Source organism: Ostrinia nubilalis, chromosome 9 (genome assembly GCF_963855985.1).
Source record: "Ostrinia nubilalis chromosome 9, ilOstNubi1.1, whole genome shotgun sequence".
NCBI classification, from domain to species: Eukaryota; Metazoa; Arthropoda; class Insecta; order Lepidoptera; family Crambidae; genus Ostrinia; species Ostrinia nubilalis.
This window is the reverse complement of record NC_087096.1, coordinates 16,933,977-16,951,464: the sequence shown is the minus strand read 5'-3', so window position 1 is coordinate 16,951,464 and position 17,488 is coordinate 16,933,977. Positions and strand designations below refer to the sequence as shown.

General features: G+C 37.2%; 2 protein-coding genes across 2 annotated transcripts in view; both read right to left on the bottom strand.

The window, feature by feature from the left end:
- Positions 1-6,233, bottom strand: part of LOC135074874 (uncharacterized) — a 29,345-nt gene extending 23,112 nt beyond the window's left edge. Inside the window, exons 1-11 of the mRNA XM_063969256.1 lie at positions 6,127-6,233; positions 4,639-4,841; positions 4,393-4,556; positions 4,161-4,298; positions 3,876-4,078; positions 3,586-3,721; positions 3,375-3,467; positions 3,065-3,286; positions 2,881-2,981; positions 2,544-2,712; positions 1,895-2,064 (exon numbers count right to left, since the gene is read on the bottom strand). Of these exons, the coding sequence (XP_063825326.1) occupies positions 1,895-2,064; positions 2,544-2,712; positions 2,881-2,981; positions 3,065-3,286; positions 3,375-3,467; positions 3,586-3,721; positions 3,876-4,078; positions 4,161-4,298; positions 4,393-4,556; positions 4,639-4,838 (1,596 nt within the window). The 5' untranslated portion in view covers positions 4,839-4,841; positions 6,127-6,233. The remainder of the gene's footprint in view (positions 1-1,894; positions 2,065-2,543; positions 2,713-2,880; positions 2,982-3,064; positions 3,287-3,374; positions 3,468-3,585; positions 3,722-3,875; positions 4,079-4,160; positions 4,299-4,392; positions 4,557-4,638; positions 4,842-6,126) is intronic.
- Positions 6,234-9,630: 3,397 nt separating this feature from the next.
- On the bottom strand, positions 9,631-17,211 carry LOC135074749 (cytochrome P450 9e2-like). Its single transcript, XM_063969119.1, has 11 exons — positions 17,105-17,211; positions 15,846-16,048; positions 15,568-15,731; positions 15,301-15,438; positions 14,772-14,974; positions 14,300-14,435; positions 12,793-12,885; positions 12,483-12,704; positions 12,297-12,397; positions 11,556-11,724; positions 9,631-11,190 (listed from the first exon to the last, which is right to left on the bottom strand). The coding sequence occupies exons 2-11, from the start codon at positions 16,043-16,045 to the stop codon at positions 11,018-11,020; spliced, it is 1,599 nt and encodes a 532-aa protein (XP_063825189.1). The 5' UTR covers positions 16,046-16,048; positions 17,105-17,211; the 3' UTR covers positions 9,631-11,017.
- Positions 17,212-17,488: the final 277 nt, after the last annotated feature.

The window sequence follows — 17,488 nt, the reverse complement described above, 5'->3', positions numbered from 1 at the left end:
CATAACAAAACCTATGAATATCTAGTTGCTATCAGAAAACCACAATTTAATCTCAAACACTAATCTTTTGAAATTTTCATTTATCTTTAATTACTAATAATCTTTACCTGCGTCACGCACAATTAATTATGTTTGTTTACACGTGGGAAAAAAATAATCATATTTCGAGATCTTCTTAAATTTTATAGATTGGGATTGTAATAGTAAAAAAAAATACTTTTATCTAAAATCATATTGTAATTTATTTAGGACCTAATTATTGTAACTATAAAAGTGCTTATCTTCATTTGCGTAGGTAATAGAGATCTATACTAATATACTAATCTATATATATAAAAGAAAGTCGTGTTAGTTACTCCACTTATAACTCAAGAACGGCTGAACCGATTTAGCTGAAAATTGTCAGGGAGGTAGTTTAGAGCCAGGAGAAGGACATAGGATACTTTTTATCCCGTTCGAAATAAAAAAAAAGTCTGCTTATTTATTGCCATTAAGGCGGAACAAAGTTCGCCGGGTCAGCTAGTAATATTAAGTTTACTTGTTTGTTTACTTGAACGCGCTAATCTCCGGAACTACTGGTCCGATTTGAATAATTATTTCAGTGTTATATAGCCCATTTATCGCGGAAGGCTATAGGCTATACAACATCACGCTACGATCAATAGGAGCAGAGCAATAATGAAAAATGTTGCGAAAACGGGTTTTCACGCGTACGAAGTCGCGAGCACAACTATTCTATGATAAAACTGATATTAGGAATTAAACAACTGGATTTTGGTACACTATGTATGATCGTTCTTGATTTTATGTAAAAAATCAGATAAAAAAATAAGATCAAATAAAAAAACCTGGTTTTATGTAAAAGCGCTTTTTAAAAGCTATTTGCAAAAATAAATGAGTTTTATGATACATAATATGAAACTGGCAAGTGCAATTAAATTAAGGTTATAATTATTGGCACACAGATCAGTTCAACGTCTGTTTTTGTATAACGTATGTACCATCGGCAACAGTGTTAACTATCCATTGCCTGTCATGTCGTCTTGTTCTATCGCAAGAATCGCTATTTGATGAGAGCGAGAGCAAAAACGGAGATGGATAGTTAACAGTGTGGCCGTGTATACCTCGTTTGCCAAAATTGGCTAACTATATAGAATAAAATAGATTGAACCTGCGACCGAAGTCGTTCGCAAACAACTGGGGCGGATGGCTGTCAATTGGGTTTGATTCTATCACCCATCACGGTGCAGTCATGTTGTCCCCTCTGGTTGGGCCAACCTGTAGGCCTAAGATGTGCGCCGCGACAAGCGGTTATCACGCCATTTTATAGATTTTGTCCATACATTTTGACGTCGATAAAAGTTATCACGGCGCGCATCTTAGGCCTACAGGGCAGACAACAGCACTGCACCATCATCACACACATACACCAAGGGACAAAATAAAACAATCGGGTGTAAGTAATTTTATAAATTTTTCAGATTGTTCCAAAAAGTTATAAAATCTTATACTCATAACAGCCTCTCTTTGGTCATTTAACTTTTGGCCGTCAATCACTGTAAAAACTGATTTGCTTGCTACTTTTAAAGCCAACTAATATTAAAATATAACATTACGACCAAACAAATCAAGTTGATTTCTTAGCCTATCTTTTAATTTTTATACATAAAAAATAACAAACTTAATTAGTGCCGCAAACATTATGAACATATTTTGTACGTTTTGTAAATTGTCTTAGAAATAACATGAAATTAGCCATGAAAAATATTATTTTGGTTTTATATCACAGACTAAAAATTATTATAGTATAAAAATAAATTCTATAAAAAGTAAATAAAAGATAACACCTGGACTTAAAATATCCTCTTTTCATCATAAGTGATAATTAGAATTAGTTTGATTTTCTGGTCTTCATCCGTATCCAGTGTCCTCCCTTCAGGCGAAGGTTGAAGGTGTCTCTGGTCAACTCGGCAGGGATGCAGGTCTTGGCTGCTGGAGACAACTCCATGTGGAGGAGCAGCTGGTACAGCATCACCTTCACCTCGCACAGCGCGAATCTTGAACCTGGACAAAGAATATAATGATGGTTATAATATACTCGAGAAAATCGAATGTACTCTAGTTTTTACTGTTTTGTACGGTTAAAGATGGGTGGTGCAACCACCCTTAGGGTTGGTTGCACCACCTAATTTTGACGGTAACTATGATTTTTGTATGGAGTTTGACAGATTTTTGACGTTTGTTACAGTTAAAGTAAGATGGTGCAACCCAGCCTTAGTGTTTTAATATAACAATCAAAACATTATCGCAAGATAATATCGTAGTATCTTTATGGCGTTGTTGAAGTTGTGCATCTAGATAAAATGACAATAATAAACAATGACAATCAATTTCTACTTATTAGGTAGGTAATGTTACTTGAAGATTCGAGTGTTGATAATTTTATTTTATCAACAACGGAGAAGTTTTTGACAAAGAAAGTATGATCAGGCCGAAGATGGAAGCAAGATTCACCCGGAATCCTAAATATTTCCGTAACTTACCAATGCAATTTCTAGGTCCAAGTCCAAAAGGCATGTACGTGAATGGTTGGATTTTGTGCTTGTTTTCTTCAGAGAAACGTTCAGGATCAAATTTGTTGGGGTTCGGGAAGAACTCAGGGTCCCGGTGGAAAGCCCATATCGGAATGGCGAAGGCTTCACCTTTGCGAATCTAGAAACATAAAAGTGATGTTGGATGGAAAATGTTCTTTTTTTTTACTACATTCTTTGTATAAGACCATAATGGCAAATGAAGTCGGTTAAAAAGAGGGAGAGTCATTTTATGTATGATCTTTGGAACTAAGACAAGAATAGCAATACTATCTAAAACAAAACTCACGTAATAATCTTCGGTAGCTTTGCTATTGGGTTTTCCGAGATTATAATCCTTGATGCACATTCTGTCTGTAGCTATGGCTGGCGGCCAGAGACGCAGCACCTCTGAAATAAGAATTATTGAAATCCTTTACCTATTCGTATGAAAAATATATGTATTTCTAGATGAAGTTATTTTACCACCTTACCTGACACCACCATATCCATATACGGCATATTTTGAATGGAGTTATAGTCGAATTTGCCATTGTTCCTTGCGTCATTCTCCCTGATCTCTTCAACCAGTTTGTCCTGCACGTCAGAGTTAACAGCCAATTCGTGCAGAGCGAACGACATGGCCGAAGAAACAGTTTCGAAACCAGCCACGAAGAATAGGATAGCTTGGGCGATCAAGTCTTCATCAGTCCACGCTACAATTTAAAAGAAATGATTTATGAACATGACTAATGAACAAAAAACATGATGATATTGTAGACTTTATAGATAAAAGCTTCTTACTCTTATTGATCGTTTTCTTTCCAACGGAAGATTCTTCAACAGTCGCAAATCCTGCATCAGCGTCTTGCGCCTTTTCATCGTGCACAAGTTTTCCTGGAATTTATTATCCAATATTATCATCACTATGCTATCACGGTCGGTTTTATTGGAACAATTTCAAGTTAAAATTATGTGCTACATTGTTTTTCATTCATAGTAGGTCATTATGTACCTTTTTTAGCTTCCATCAAAAGGTGTATCATGTCAGGTCTGATGATGTTACGCTGCTGGCGGTCCAGCATGGTACCTAATACCAAATTCTTGAAGAAACTTCCAGTTTTTTCCGAAAACAATTTTAATTTCAGTTTCTGAAACGAAGAATTTTGATAAATTATAACAATTACCTGCTTATCAGAAAAACTTAGATAAAAAATCAGATAATCAAGTTAATTCGTTTCGAGTTCCTCTGTTTTCGAGAAATTCATTTTATTACTTAGTGAGTGTATGAATTATGTAACTCACTTCAGACACTTTGGGCACGCTGATCATAATGAATAGTAAGAAGATTTGAATAATGCTAAAGTTGGCAGCCACTTTTCCCATGGTGTAGAACTCGTTGTTCTCATCTTTCATGGAATTCACTTTCAAGCCAAAGGCACACGAAGCGATGACGTCATTGGCGTAGCGAGTCGTCAAGTCCTTGCAGTCGATGTCGATATAACCTTCTGCAGAAAAATTTTTGACTTCAGTAAACCAATTATAATAAAATTTTCTATCCATTTTACTAAGTAAATAATTAGCTATAACCTTTGGTTTCCTCAATTTTTTTCTGCAGTGAGTATATCATCTGGTCTCCTACTTCTACCATGAAGGGCACCATGAGACGCATCTTTGAGCTGGTGAATGCTGGGCTGAGGGTAGAGCGCATGTCCTTCCATTCTTGACCTTGAAATGAATTCCAATTTTGAAAATAAGTTAATTAAACCATTGTATTGATATTGCTAATTGTGATTAGTATTTGTATAATTAGTTCATTTACCTTTCAGTGAAAAAAGATTTCTTCCAAAGAAAGGATCTGTCTTCTCATTGACAAGAGAGCGGTGGTCGAGAAAATATTCGAAGTCTTTGACCGTGACCTTTTTTAGAAGCTCGATGTCTCGGATCATCACCGCGGGGTTCATGAATTCGTACCTTCCTACAAATCTGTAACAAAGCACATCTTTTATACTAGGAACAAATGGCCATCTATATTTTTTCCTTTTTGAGCAAGAAAACTTTTACTTACCGTTCTTCAGGAAAAGCCTGGTACAGATCTGTGACAGCATCAGCGAAGTGTTCGTATCTGAACAGCAGTTTCGCCATGTTGCCGAACAAGGGGATCGGCTTGAAGTGCTTGACGCCGCTTTTGGTGAACTTCGAGAACACATGTCTGCAGTACAACCATACTGCTGCTATTATTACAGCTATCCAGATGTAGAGAAGCATATTCTGCGAAAAACAAACACAGATTACTTAGAGTAGTTCTCAAGATAAACTGTAGGTACTAGATCTAAATAAAAACTCTGACATTTCTCTCTTTTAGTTAATGTTCATAAGCTTACTTCCTGAAGTTATATCACGTCTAGTCGTAGGTATAATATGACCGCAGTACAGCAAGTTTAAGGACTAGTTAGCCCGTTCAGTTGGTAAGTTCCTAGTTCCCGACTTGAGATTAGTTTGTCCCCGTAATTGGCTAGGGTATGTCACTTTGAACTGATTAGCAGATTGATGGAGACAGAAAGCATTAATTTACGTGGCTATAATCTAAACTAGAACTAGTTTGCTCAGATTATTTTATATGAAGCTACTAACGCCTTGTTCATGACATGATGATGATTTTTTTTAGTCGTACGAGTTAAATTCAGTGATTGTTTCCTATTTTTTCGTTTACTTCTTTCATGGTACTACATTTTGCCTCGTGACAATGACCCCTCTCGTTCCTGTCCGTAGCAAGATAAACGGTTTTCTTTCATCTTGTCATAGACCCTCTTTGTACACGCTACTATACAATCATATTATTATAGACGTACACTTTCCCCCTTGTAACAAATAAATAGGTGTAAATAGGCCATTACATCATTTCAAAACGTCATGAGGCCACCCGATCATATGACCAGAAAAGTGCTAGACATCCAAACTAAGCCCCGCGGACGAGGAAGACCCCGAATTACATGGATGTCTGTAATCAATAACGACCTTAAAGAAGCCCAAGGTAACAGTAAGACAGCCCAGGACCGAGCCGCCTGGAGACGCATGACGCGGAGGGCCGACCTCAAATAAAATGGGAATGGGCCAGGCAAAGTAATATTACATCATTTCAAAAACATCCTGTTTTAAAACTTAAGAAGGTGGATAAAGATAAATTGGCTAATAAAAGAGTGCCAATTTCCACCGATCTTCCCTGATACCTACTTTTTAATTCATTTTCTCTTAAAAAAGGTAAATAACATTCTTTTAACTAATCTAGAAATTCTATTACATTAATGAGTATCATATTGCTAATTTTATCACTTGTTTCGATGTTTTTTGTCTTTAAAACACTGTTTTTCACCCATTGGTGACGCTTTTCAGATATTAACTGCCTGTTTGCCTATCACAAGGCCGTGGGACATTGTGTACATTATTGATTTAGGACGATTCTAGCAATCTAAATACAAGCCTAAACCACATGAAAAATTTGAATAAATCTGCCAAAATATTGACCAATGTTGTGAACAAACATATTAATGCTCACCCACACACACGATAGATCGTGACACAATATTCGATAAATTGATAAAATCACTTTTGCGTAACACGTCCGACGACTCTACCGGTCGCGCACCTACTGCGCTCGCGCTGCGAAATACTCCAAACCGGTATAATAATAAGTTGATATGTGTATCTTTGCTTGTTGATATTAATTTAATACTTACTACATTATTTCACAATATTACAAGTAAAAGGAGAGTTAAAAATATTCGTTTGTTAGTCGTATACCTCGAAATCAAAAAATCCTTGTAGCTTTTCACCTATTCGCATTTCACCGTGATAGCGTTTTTTGTTGTAGCGTGTAATATCGGTAGTATATTTTGTTACTAGCATATATTTTTAACAGATTTTTACAACAGTAGCAAATTTTGATGTAGCATGTATTATCAATAGCCTATTTATTAAGCCGACACAGGCAGGAAAGTAAATCTACTATGAATTTTTTAGACAATTGTAATTAGCGATCAAAAATTATACTACAAGAATAAAAATCTATTCAGAAATTTTGATATCGCGGCGAAATGCGAATAAAGCTACAAGGATTTTTTGATTTCGAGGTACCTATACGACTAACAAACGAAAATATTTCGCACTAAAGAAATGCCATGTTTGTAAATGTCACTTAAAAAACTCATCTTATTTTTGCAAGTAAGCTTTTAAAAAGCACTTTTACTTCACTTAAAAAGTACCTGAAACCTAAGTAGGCTTTATAGTTACAAGTGCTTATTTTAATTAAAGTGCCGTTCTTAACTCATACCAATACTTGAACTTTTACGTATTTGAAATAATATTTTTAGCACTAGAGAGCTGTAATTTTGTGAAGGTATGTATATTAATCACGCTGACAAAACGGTAGAATAAAATTTTGTGAAAAAATTTTTTTTTAGGGTAGCTCCCCTACCTGTAAAGTGGGGATGAATTTTTTTTCTTCTTCTATAAGGGATATCGTTGGATAGGTCTTTTAAAATGGCTTCGGGATTTCTTAAATAATTTTTTCATTTAGTGATCTGTTTGCAAATTATCAAAGTTTAAAGTTCCAATTTTTGTTCGAGTAGGGCGTCCCCCCCCCCCTCTATAAACTAAACTGTTGGTTTGAAAAATCTGAAAAAAAATCATGATAATAGTGCTTTTTATGAACTTTCAAGGAAAACTATAGCGGTTAAGATAGAGCAGTTAGTTTAAGAGTAATAGCCGTTTTACTCGTGTATTATAAAATTTCATACCTAATAAAAATTCCTTAGAAGAAAATATTAAAAGTGACTTAATGAAGTAATTTCTTGCTTCTAAAATACACTCGACATCAAATAAATCGCACCTCCCGCGACAAGCATTTTCAAACGTATGCTTCCCCACTTCCCACCAATATTGGTACCATTTGAATGCCTAGTTCTAACCTTCATTTCATTAAAGGAAAGGTTTTTACCCCAAAAATGTGTCTTTAGAAGGATCCAGAGTCACTTCTTCAAAAAATAGGTAGTTACGCTAGAGCCAACTTTTATGGCTATAAAACTGTTAAGTTGGGATTAATCGCTATCCATCTGTTAAAGAGGACACGTGAGATCATTATTTGGTTTTATAACCATAAAAATTGGTCTAATTGATCCCATAGGTGGGCCCAAAGTGAGGTATTTTTTCAAGTCACATTTATGGTATATGTTAATCATTTATTAAGAAATTAAATGTGTTTTTCTTTAAGAATATTTATTGGGCTTTCAAATAACACCAATATTGTTAGGGCACCATGATTGTGTCAGAAGAAAATCGTTAAAGTTCGCGTCGCGGAAGGTGCGGTTTATTTGATGTTGAGTATATATTGTGGTAACGAAGGACAACTACGGAACCCTTCACTGCGCGTGACACGACACGTACTTGGCCGGTTTATGGATTATGGATATCCGTAACCGTAACCGAAACTTTCGGATATCCGAAATAAAAAAATATCCGTAACCGTAACCGAAACCGGTATAATTTATTCCTATATCCGTAACCGTATCCATAACCGAAACTACATATCCATAACATACCTCCCCGTTTGCCAATTTTCAATGTTACTAGAATTTGTTTTCGTCATAGAACATACGAAATACAGGGTGTTTGGCGCATCGTGTGCCAAAATGATTTAGCGGATAGAATGGGTCATTTCCTATATTTTCAGCCCCCATAACACGTTCCATGCCAGGCGGCTACTTTTATATTAATTTTTAGTAATTTCACCAAAATACCCAAATCGCCGTGTGGTGACGGCAGAGTAGAATACATTTGTCACCAACCCCTACTCTTCCCGCGGGTGTCGTAAGAGGCGACTTAGGGACTACACATCAAACAGAGAATGGGCAGCAGCGCTCTCTGAAAAACATCAATCTTTTAAACTGCGATCTCCAACCCGCCTGCCAAGCGTGGAGATTATGGCAAAACCCTCCACTATAGTGGAGGAGGCTCATAGTCCAGCAGTGGACTGTAAAGGGCTGTTGATGATGATTGATGACCCAAATCGCATCATTCAATTTCAATTTAAAAAAAAACTGCTAGGCGTAACCTCAAAGTAAATATTTTGTGAAGTTTTTACCTGCTTTGAACTTATTGTTAAGTAAAAAAAAGGTTCAAAATTCAAAATTTGAATATCAGTCCGAGTAGAGTTAATGCACTAATTTAAGGAATTTGTGAAGTTGTTGTTATTATTTAAACAAGATTAGTATACCGTTTGAATGGGGATAGACTAGAGAAGTTTTGATAAAATCCGAAGATCGCTATCTCTTTAATTTTTTTTATTATAGCCATGTAAACTTAATTGTTCAGTCCATTTTTAATTTTTCGGAAAACTTCAAAGCTGAATTAAAAAAAACTAGATGATATTTGCCAGTAAATTTAGATTTGTTGCAACCCTACATCAATGCACGTCAAAACAAAATATTTACTTTGAGGCTACGCCTAGTAGTTTTTTTTAAATCGAAATTAAATGATGCGATTTGGGTATTTTGGTGAAATTACTAAAAAAAATCATATAAAAGTAGCCGCCTGGCATGGAACGTGTTATGGGGGCTGAAAATATAGGAAATGACCCATTCTATTCGCCAAATAATTTTGGCACACGATGCGCCAAACACCCTGTATTTTCTATCAACCCTTAGTAGCTATTATAGTATTTGTACCAGTTGTACCTACTAAAACTCTGAACTATCCTATAGGTTGTCTGACGTAAGCCGTCCCTTTTGTATATTTCTTTCTTTTCTTGTTTGGTGTACTGTTGTACAATAAAGTGAGTTCCATCATCTATGTAACATCATATTATTACATTAAAAATGTATTGAACCTGCGACTGAAGTCGTTCGCGAACATCTAGGGCGGATGGCTGTCAATAATTGGGTTCAAATCTATCACCCATCACGGTGCAGTGATGTTGTCTCCTCTGGTTAGATCAACCAGGGTAGACAACAGGACTGCACCATCATCACACACATACTCCAAGGGACAAAATAAAACAATCGGGTGTAGATAATTTCATTAATTTTTCAGATTGTTCCCAAAAGTTATAAAATCTTATACTCATAATGGCTTCTCTTTGGTCATTTAACTTTTGGCAGTCAATTACTGTAAAAACTGATTTGCTTGCTACTTTTAAAGCCAACTAATATTAAAATATAACATTATGACCAAACAAATCAAGTTGATTTCTTAGCCTATCTTTTAATTTTTATACATAAAAAATAACAAACTTAATTAGTGCCGCAAACTTTATAAACATATTTTGTACAGTCGCGGAATGAAAAGGTTCGTCACCTTAGTGTCGGTTTTCGCTTGCACTAGGTACTGTAAGAGTCAAACCTGCCAACATAACCGTGCAAGAAACAGTGCTGCTAACATTTAAATAAATATGACGTTTGCTAACGAATAAGGTTTTGCTTGTTTATTTTTCTATCCCATCAGTGCAATGTTACAAAATGTAGTTTTTTTAATTTAATAGATAATGGCAGGTTGAACCAACAAGAAGGTTGTAGTTTATCAATCATAATAATCTTCTTGACAAGTTAAATTGTCAAACAACTTTGATCTGAATAATTTTGAACTTTACTGACGAACAGTTAAAGATTATTTTCTCTAACTCGAGATTATTCTGTAACATAGTTTCAAAAGGTAATAATGTGCTCGCGATTCGTTGAAGGAATCAATTTGAAAACTGACGATTCTTTTCATTCCGTGACTGTACGTTCGGCGTTTACCCGTGGTCCCCCCAACATGTCCCCCTGGTGGGTTCACGGGTAATTTTTTTTACCCGTTGTCCCACCGTTCTGAACAGTGTTTGCCAGTGGGTCTACGGGTAATTTATTTTAACCATGGTCCCACCGCACTAAGTGGCAAACATTGCTTGTCACCTAGCCTAGGTATCTATAATATTATAAAAAAATCTATAATTAATATAGAAAATAATTATAGGTAGGTACGGCACTATAATATCTTTATACTATCTTCACATCACACATGTGGGTTAAAGTCACTCATATCCTTCTCGGCGTTTGATATTTCATCCCAGACATAGGTGACATGCAATGTTTGCCACTTAGTGCGGTGGGACCATGGTTAAAATAAATTACCCGTAGACCCACTGGCAAACACTGTTCAGAACGGTGGGACAACGGGTAAAAAAAATTACCCGTGGACCCACCAGGGGGACATGTTGGGGGGACCACGGGTAAACGCCGTGTACGTTTTGTGAATTGTCTTAGAAATAACATGAAATTAGCCATGAAAAATATTATTTTGGTTTTATATCACAGACTAAAAATTATTATAGTATAAAAATAAATTCTATAAAAAGTAAATAAAAGATAACACCTGCACTTAAAGTATCCTCTATTCACCTTAAGTGATAATTAGAATTAGTTTGATTTTCTGGTCTTCATCCGTATCCAGTGTCCTCCCTTCAGGCGAAGGTTGAAGGTGTCTCTGGCCAACTCGGCAGGGATGCAGGTCTTGGCTGCTGGAGACAACTCCATGTGGAGGAGCAGCTGGTACAGCATCACCTTCACCTCGCACAGGGCGAATCTTGAACCTGGAAAAAGAATGTATGAATAGAATATACCCGAGAAAATCGGATGATTCCGTAAAGTTCTTATGTTTTGTTAGTATTCAAACATTAACAATCAAAGACACTATCATATCACAATGTTATAACAAATGCTATCTTTATGGCGTTGTTGGAGTTGTGCATCTAGATAAAATGACAATAATAAACAATGTCAATCAATTTCTACTTATTAGGTAGGTAGTGTTACTTGAATATTATACGACCATCTACTAATTCGAGTGTTGATTTTATTTTATCAACAACGGAGAAGTTTTTGACATAGAAAGTAATGATCAGGCCGAAGATGGAAGCAAGATTCACCCGGAATCCTAAATATTTCCGTCACTTACCAATGCAATTTCTAGGTCCATGTCCAAAAGGCATGTACGTGAATGGTTGGATTTTGTGCTTGTTTTCTTCAGAGAAACGCTCAGGATCAAACTTGTTGGGGTTTGGGAAGAACTCAGGGTGCCGGTGGAAAGCCCATATCGGGATGGCGAAGGCTTCACCTTTGCGAATCTAGAAACGTAAAAGTGATGTTGAATAGAAAATGTTCTTTTCCAATCTAAATATTATATAAAACTCAAAGGTGACTGACTGCCTGACTGACTGATTGACATAGTGATCTATCAACGCACTCGCACAGCCCAAACCACTGGACGGATCGGGCTGAAATTTGGCATGCAGGTAAAGCCTGGTCCGTGAACACGTAGAATTTTGTCCAATGACCCCAAGCTACCCATCCTTATCGCTCGCGCGTAATTATGTTGCTGTCGCACTCGCACACTCACTGCCGGCGCCCGTCGCACAGTCGCGACACACGCGAGCGATAAGGATGGGTAGCTTGGGGTCATTGGACAAAATTCTACGTGCTCACGGACCAGGCTTTAGATGTTATGACGTAGGCATCCGCTAAGAAAGGATTTTACGAAACTCCACCCCTAAGGGGGTAAAACGGGATCCACGCGTACGAAGTCGCGGGCGGCCGCTAGTCTTTGTATAAGATCATAAAGGCAAAAAAGAGGGAGTAACATTATGTATGATCTTTGGGACTTGGAAAAGATAAGGAATATTATTAAAACAAAACTCACGTAATAATCTTCGGTAGCTTTGCTGTTAGGTTTTCCGAGATTATAATCCTTGATGCACATTCTGTCTGTAACTATGGCTGGCGGCCAGAGACGCAGCACCTCTGAAATAAGAATTATTGAAATCGTAACCTATTCGTAATGAAAAACATATGTATGTCTAGATGAAGTTATATTTTACCAGGTTACCTGACACCACCATATCCATATACGTCATATTTTGAATGGAGTTATAGTCGAATTTGCCATTGTTCCTTGCATCATTCTGCCTGATCTCTTCAACCAGTTTGTCCTGCACGTCAGGGTTGACAGCCAACTCGTACAGAGCGAACGACATGGCCGAAGAAACCGTTTCAAAACCAGCAATGAAGAATAGGATGGCTTGGGCGATCAGGTCTTCATCAGTCCACGCTACAATTTAAAAGAAATGATTTATGAACATGACTAATGAACAAAAAACATGATGATATTGTAGACTTTATAGTTAAAAGCTTCTTACTCCTATTGATCGTTTTCTTTCCAACTGAAGATTCTTCAACAGTCGCAAATCCTGCATCAGCGTCTTGTGCCTTTTCATCGTGTACAAGTTTTCCTGAAAATTAATATCCAATTATCATCACTATGTAATCACAGTCGCTACAAATTCAAGTTGAAATTGTGTATTTGAAACAAAGAAAGAAAGAAATAATGAAAGAAAGAAAGAAACATTGCCATGGACATCATCAAAGACAAAAGAGGTAAATAAAAAAAGGCAAATAAGACAGAGGTAACACATAAAACATACTATGGAAGATATAGTATACTGAGCAGTGCCACCCTGTCGCACAGCGATACCCATCACAATGGGACCCCACGTGTGACCCCAATGAGGAAGGCCACGACGCTGGTTTTCACGTGTGCCCCATGCCGAGTAGGAGTCACGGACGCTAACCTATACTGCATATAAAATATACATACATAAATAATAATAATAGTGAGCGTATTTTAAGTGTAAGTACAGTATTAACCGCCTCTGTGGTCTAGTGGTAAGACCACCTGCTTCAGAAGCAGAGGTCCCGTGTTTGATTCCCAGTGGGAGCAGATTTTTCTGTTCGGTTTGGTTGGTGGTAGGGCTTGTTCTAAGTCCGCCTGGCTAGTTACCACCATCTTACCTAAGTCTGTCGCCATAAAAACAATGTTAACAGCATTGTTGTGTTCCGGCAGTTAGAGGTAAGATAGCCAGTTCCTCCGTTGTTGAGGATTCCGGGTGAAGCTCGCTTCCACCAGGCCTGGCTCACTCCGCGCGGTACATCCGATAATTACCTACAGCGAAGCGCCCCGCCGGCGGGTATTATATCAGTCGAGTGCCACGCGCTCGCCCGTCAGGACGCTGGCGTGCGTTGTAGTATGTACCTCGAAGTATTATTTAAAAATGGACATAAAGAGAAAGAAATATTATTGTGCGGCGTTCGGGTGTTTAAATTCGAAAAGAAATCTACCGGATTTATCTTTTTTTTCGCTTCCCAAAGATGCTGAAAGGTATGTTGGCCATGTAGGTAATCAATAATTCTTAGGATAGTATAGGAACCTAACCTAGTTACCATGACTACTGCTCAGAATGCGTTCGTTCGTTTCAGTCAAATGACGTCCACTGCTGGACAAAGGCCTCTCCCAAGGTTTTCCATAATGAATGCGTACTTACCTACATACGTACCTCATTACAAATAAGTAGATTAATTATTTTTTCACTAGACAGCAACCCTAACAGCGTAAGAAGAGTTCAGAGGCACGCGATAGAAAGAGACAAAACTTGTAGGTGAATAAAATTGTAGGTACGTAGTGCTGTGCGAGCTGAATTCCTCTGTATCGCGTCGTAGCAAGACTCGCATTTATTTAAATCGTCTTGCGGAGTAATCCTTCTGTACCTGTACTATTACTTATTCTGTGCTTCCACCTTCGGCCTGATCATCACTTACCATCAGGTGAGATTTGCTATATTGTTTTTCATTCATAGTAGGTGAAGGTACCTTTCTTAGCTTCCATCAAAAGGTGTATCATGTCAGGTCTGATGATGTTACGCTGCTGGCGGTCCAGCATGGTACCTAATACCAAATTCTTGAAGAAATTTACAGTTTTTTCCGAAAACAATTTCAATTTTAGTTTCTGAAATGAAGAATTTTGATAAATAATTAAGTATAACAACTGCAATGAGGGTTTTCGCGATTGAAAAATCCGCCAGATGGCGGGACGCGGACGTGGGGTCCGACCGCTGCGTGATTGGTGGATTTTGACATAATTATCTGTCAATGTCATGTCAAAAATAACCAATCACGCAGCATCTGGACCCCGCGTCCACGTATCGCCATCTGGCGGATCCTTCAATCGCGAAAACCCTCATTGGATAAAAAAAATCAGATAATCAAGGTAACTCCACGTTCCTCTATTTTCGGGAAATTCATTTTATTACTTAGAGAGTGTATGAATTATTGTGTAACTCACTTCAGACACTTTGGGCACGCTGATCATAATAAAGATTAAGAAGATTTGAATAATGCTAAAGTTGGCAGCCACTTTTCCCATTGTGTAGAACTCGTTGTTCTTATCTTTCAATGAATTCACTTTCAAGCCAAAGGCACACGAAGCGATGACGTCATTGGCGTAACGAGTCGTCAAGTCCTTGCAGTCGATGTCGATATAACCTTCTGCAGAAAAATTTGTATTAAAATTGTTTGACTCCAGTGAACCAATTATAATGAAACTAGCTTTCCGCCCGCGGCTTCGCCCGCGTGGAATTTTGTCTGTCACAGAAAAACTTTATCGCGCGCGTCCCTGTTTCAAAAACCGGGATAAAAACTATCCTATGTTCTTTCCCGGGACTCAAACTATCTCTATGCCAAATTTCATCAAAATCGTTTGCGAGGTTTAAGCGGGAAAGCGTAACAGACAGACAGACAGACAGAGTTACTTTCGCATTTATAATATTAGTTGGGATTTTCTATCCATTTAACTAACTAAATAATTAGCTAACCTTTGTTTTCCTCAATCTTTTTCTGCAGCGAGTCTATCATTTGGTCTCCTACTTCTACCATGAAGGGCACCATGAGACGTATCTTTGAGCTGGTGAATGCTGGACTGAGGGTAGAGCGCATGTCCTTCCATTCTTGACCTTGAAATTAATTCCAATTTTGAAATAAGTTAATTAAACCATTGTATTGATGTTGCTAATTGTGATTAGAGTAAGGTACATACAAGTAGCTGGACTTATATCATAATCATAATTATTTTAATTATTTACCTTTCAGTGAAAAAAGATTTCTTCCAACGAAAGGATCCGTCTTATCATTGACAAGAGAGCGGTGGTCGAGGAAATATTCGAAGTCTTTGACCGTGACCTTTTTCAGCAGCTCAATGTCTCGGATCATCACTGTGGGGTTCATGAACTCGTATCTTCCTACAAATCTGTAACAAAGCATGTCTTTTCAAATATTTGTCATTCTAATTAAAGTTTTCACTCAAAACAGATATTTCAAAATCGTCTTGTTTTTTGCCTTTTTTTGAGCAGCCTTTACTCACCGTTCTTCAGGAAAAGCCTGGTACAGATCTGTGACAGCATCAGCGAAGTGTTCGTATCTGAACAGCAGTTTCGCCATGTTGCCGAACAAGGGGATCGGCTTGAAGTGCTTGACGCCACTTTTAGTGAACTTCGAGAACACATGTCTGCAGTACAGCCATACGGCTGCTATTATTACAGCTATCCAGATGTAGAGAAGCATGTTCTGGGAAATTAAATACAAATAAATTGAATTACAATTAAATTAAATAAAAATACGAGATAATCTCAATAAAAACTTTAACATTTATCTTTTTTCCAGTTCAGGTTCATAAGCATACTTCCTGAAGTTATATCACGTCTAGTCGTAGGTATAATATGACCGCAGTACAGCAAGTTTAAGGACTAGTTAGCCCGTTCAGTTGGTAAGTTCCTAGTTCCCGACTTGAGATTAGTTTGTCCCCGTAATTGGCTAGAGTATGTCACTTTGAACTGATTAGCAGATTGATGGAGACAGAAAGCATTAATTTACGTGGCTATAATCTAAACTAGAGCTAGTTTGCTCAGATTATTTTATATGAAGGTACTAACGCCTTGTTCATGACACGATGATGATTTTTTTAGTCATTCGAGTTGAATTCAGTGATTGTTTCCTATTTTTTCGTTTACTTCTTTCATAGTACTACATTTTGCCTCGTGTTTTGATCCCAACAATGACCCCTCTCGTTCCTGTCCGTAGCAAGATAAACGGTTTTCTTTCATCTTATCATAGGCCCTCTTTGTACACGCTACTATACAATCAAATTGACGTACTCTTTTCCTCTTGTAACAAATAAATAGGCTATTATTTACATCATTTCAAAAACATCCTGTTTATTAAAACTTAAGAAGGTGGAAAAAGATAAATCGGCTAATAAAATAATGCCCATTTCCACCTTACTTTCCTGATATTATTGTTTCTGTATCAATTTCCCCCTGATAATCGCAAATAACCTTCTTTCAACTAATGATTATTGTATCGAAATTGTATCACTTGTTTTGGTGTTTTTTGTTGCATTATTTCAAAACACCGTTTTTCACCAATAAATAACGCTTTTCAGATACAAATTAATGCCTGTTTGCCTACGCCCACAAGGCCGTGGGACATTGTGTATCTACATTATTGATTTAGGACGATTCTAAAATAATTAGCAATCCAAATACAAGCCTAAACCACATGAAACATTTGAATAAATCCGACAATACATTGATCAATGTTGTGAACAAACATATTAATGCTCACCCACACACACGATAGATCGTGACACAATATTCGATAAATGGATAAAACCAATTTTTCGTAACACGACCGACGACTCTACCGGTCGCGCACCTACTGTGCTCGCGCCGCGAAATACTACAAACCGGTATATTATTATGTTGATATGTGTCTTAGCTTGTTGATATTAATACTTACAACATTATTTCACAATATTACAAGCATAAGGAGAGCCGAAAATATATATTTAGCACTAGAGGACTGCCAAGTCTGTAAATGTCACTTAAAAAATACTCATCTTATTTTTGCAAGTAGGCTTTTAAAAAGTACTTTTACTTAACTTAAAAAGTACCTGAACCCTAAATAAGCTTTAAACAAGTGCTAATTTAAATTAAAGTGCCGTTCTTA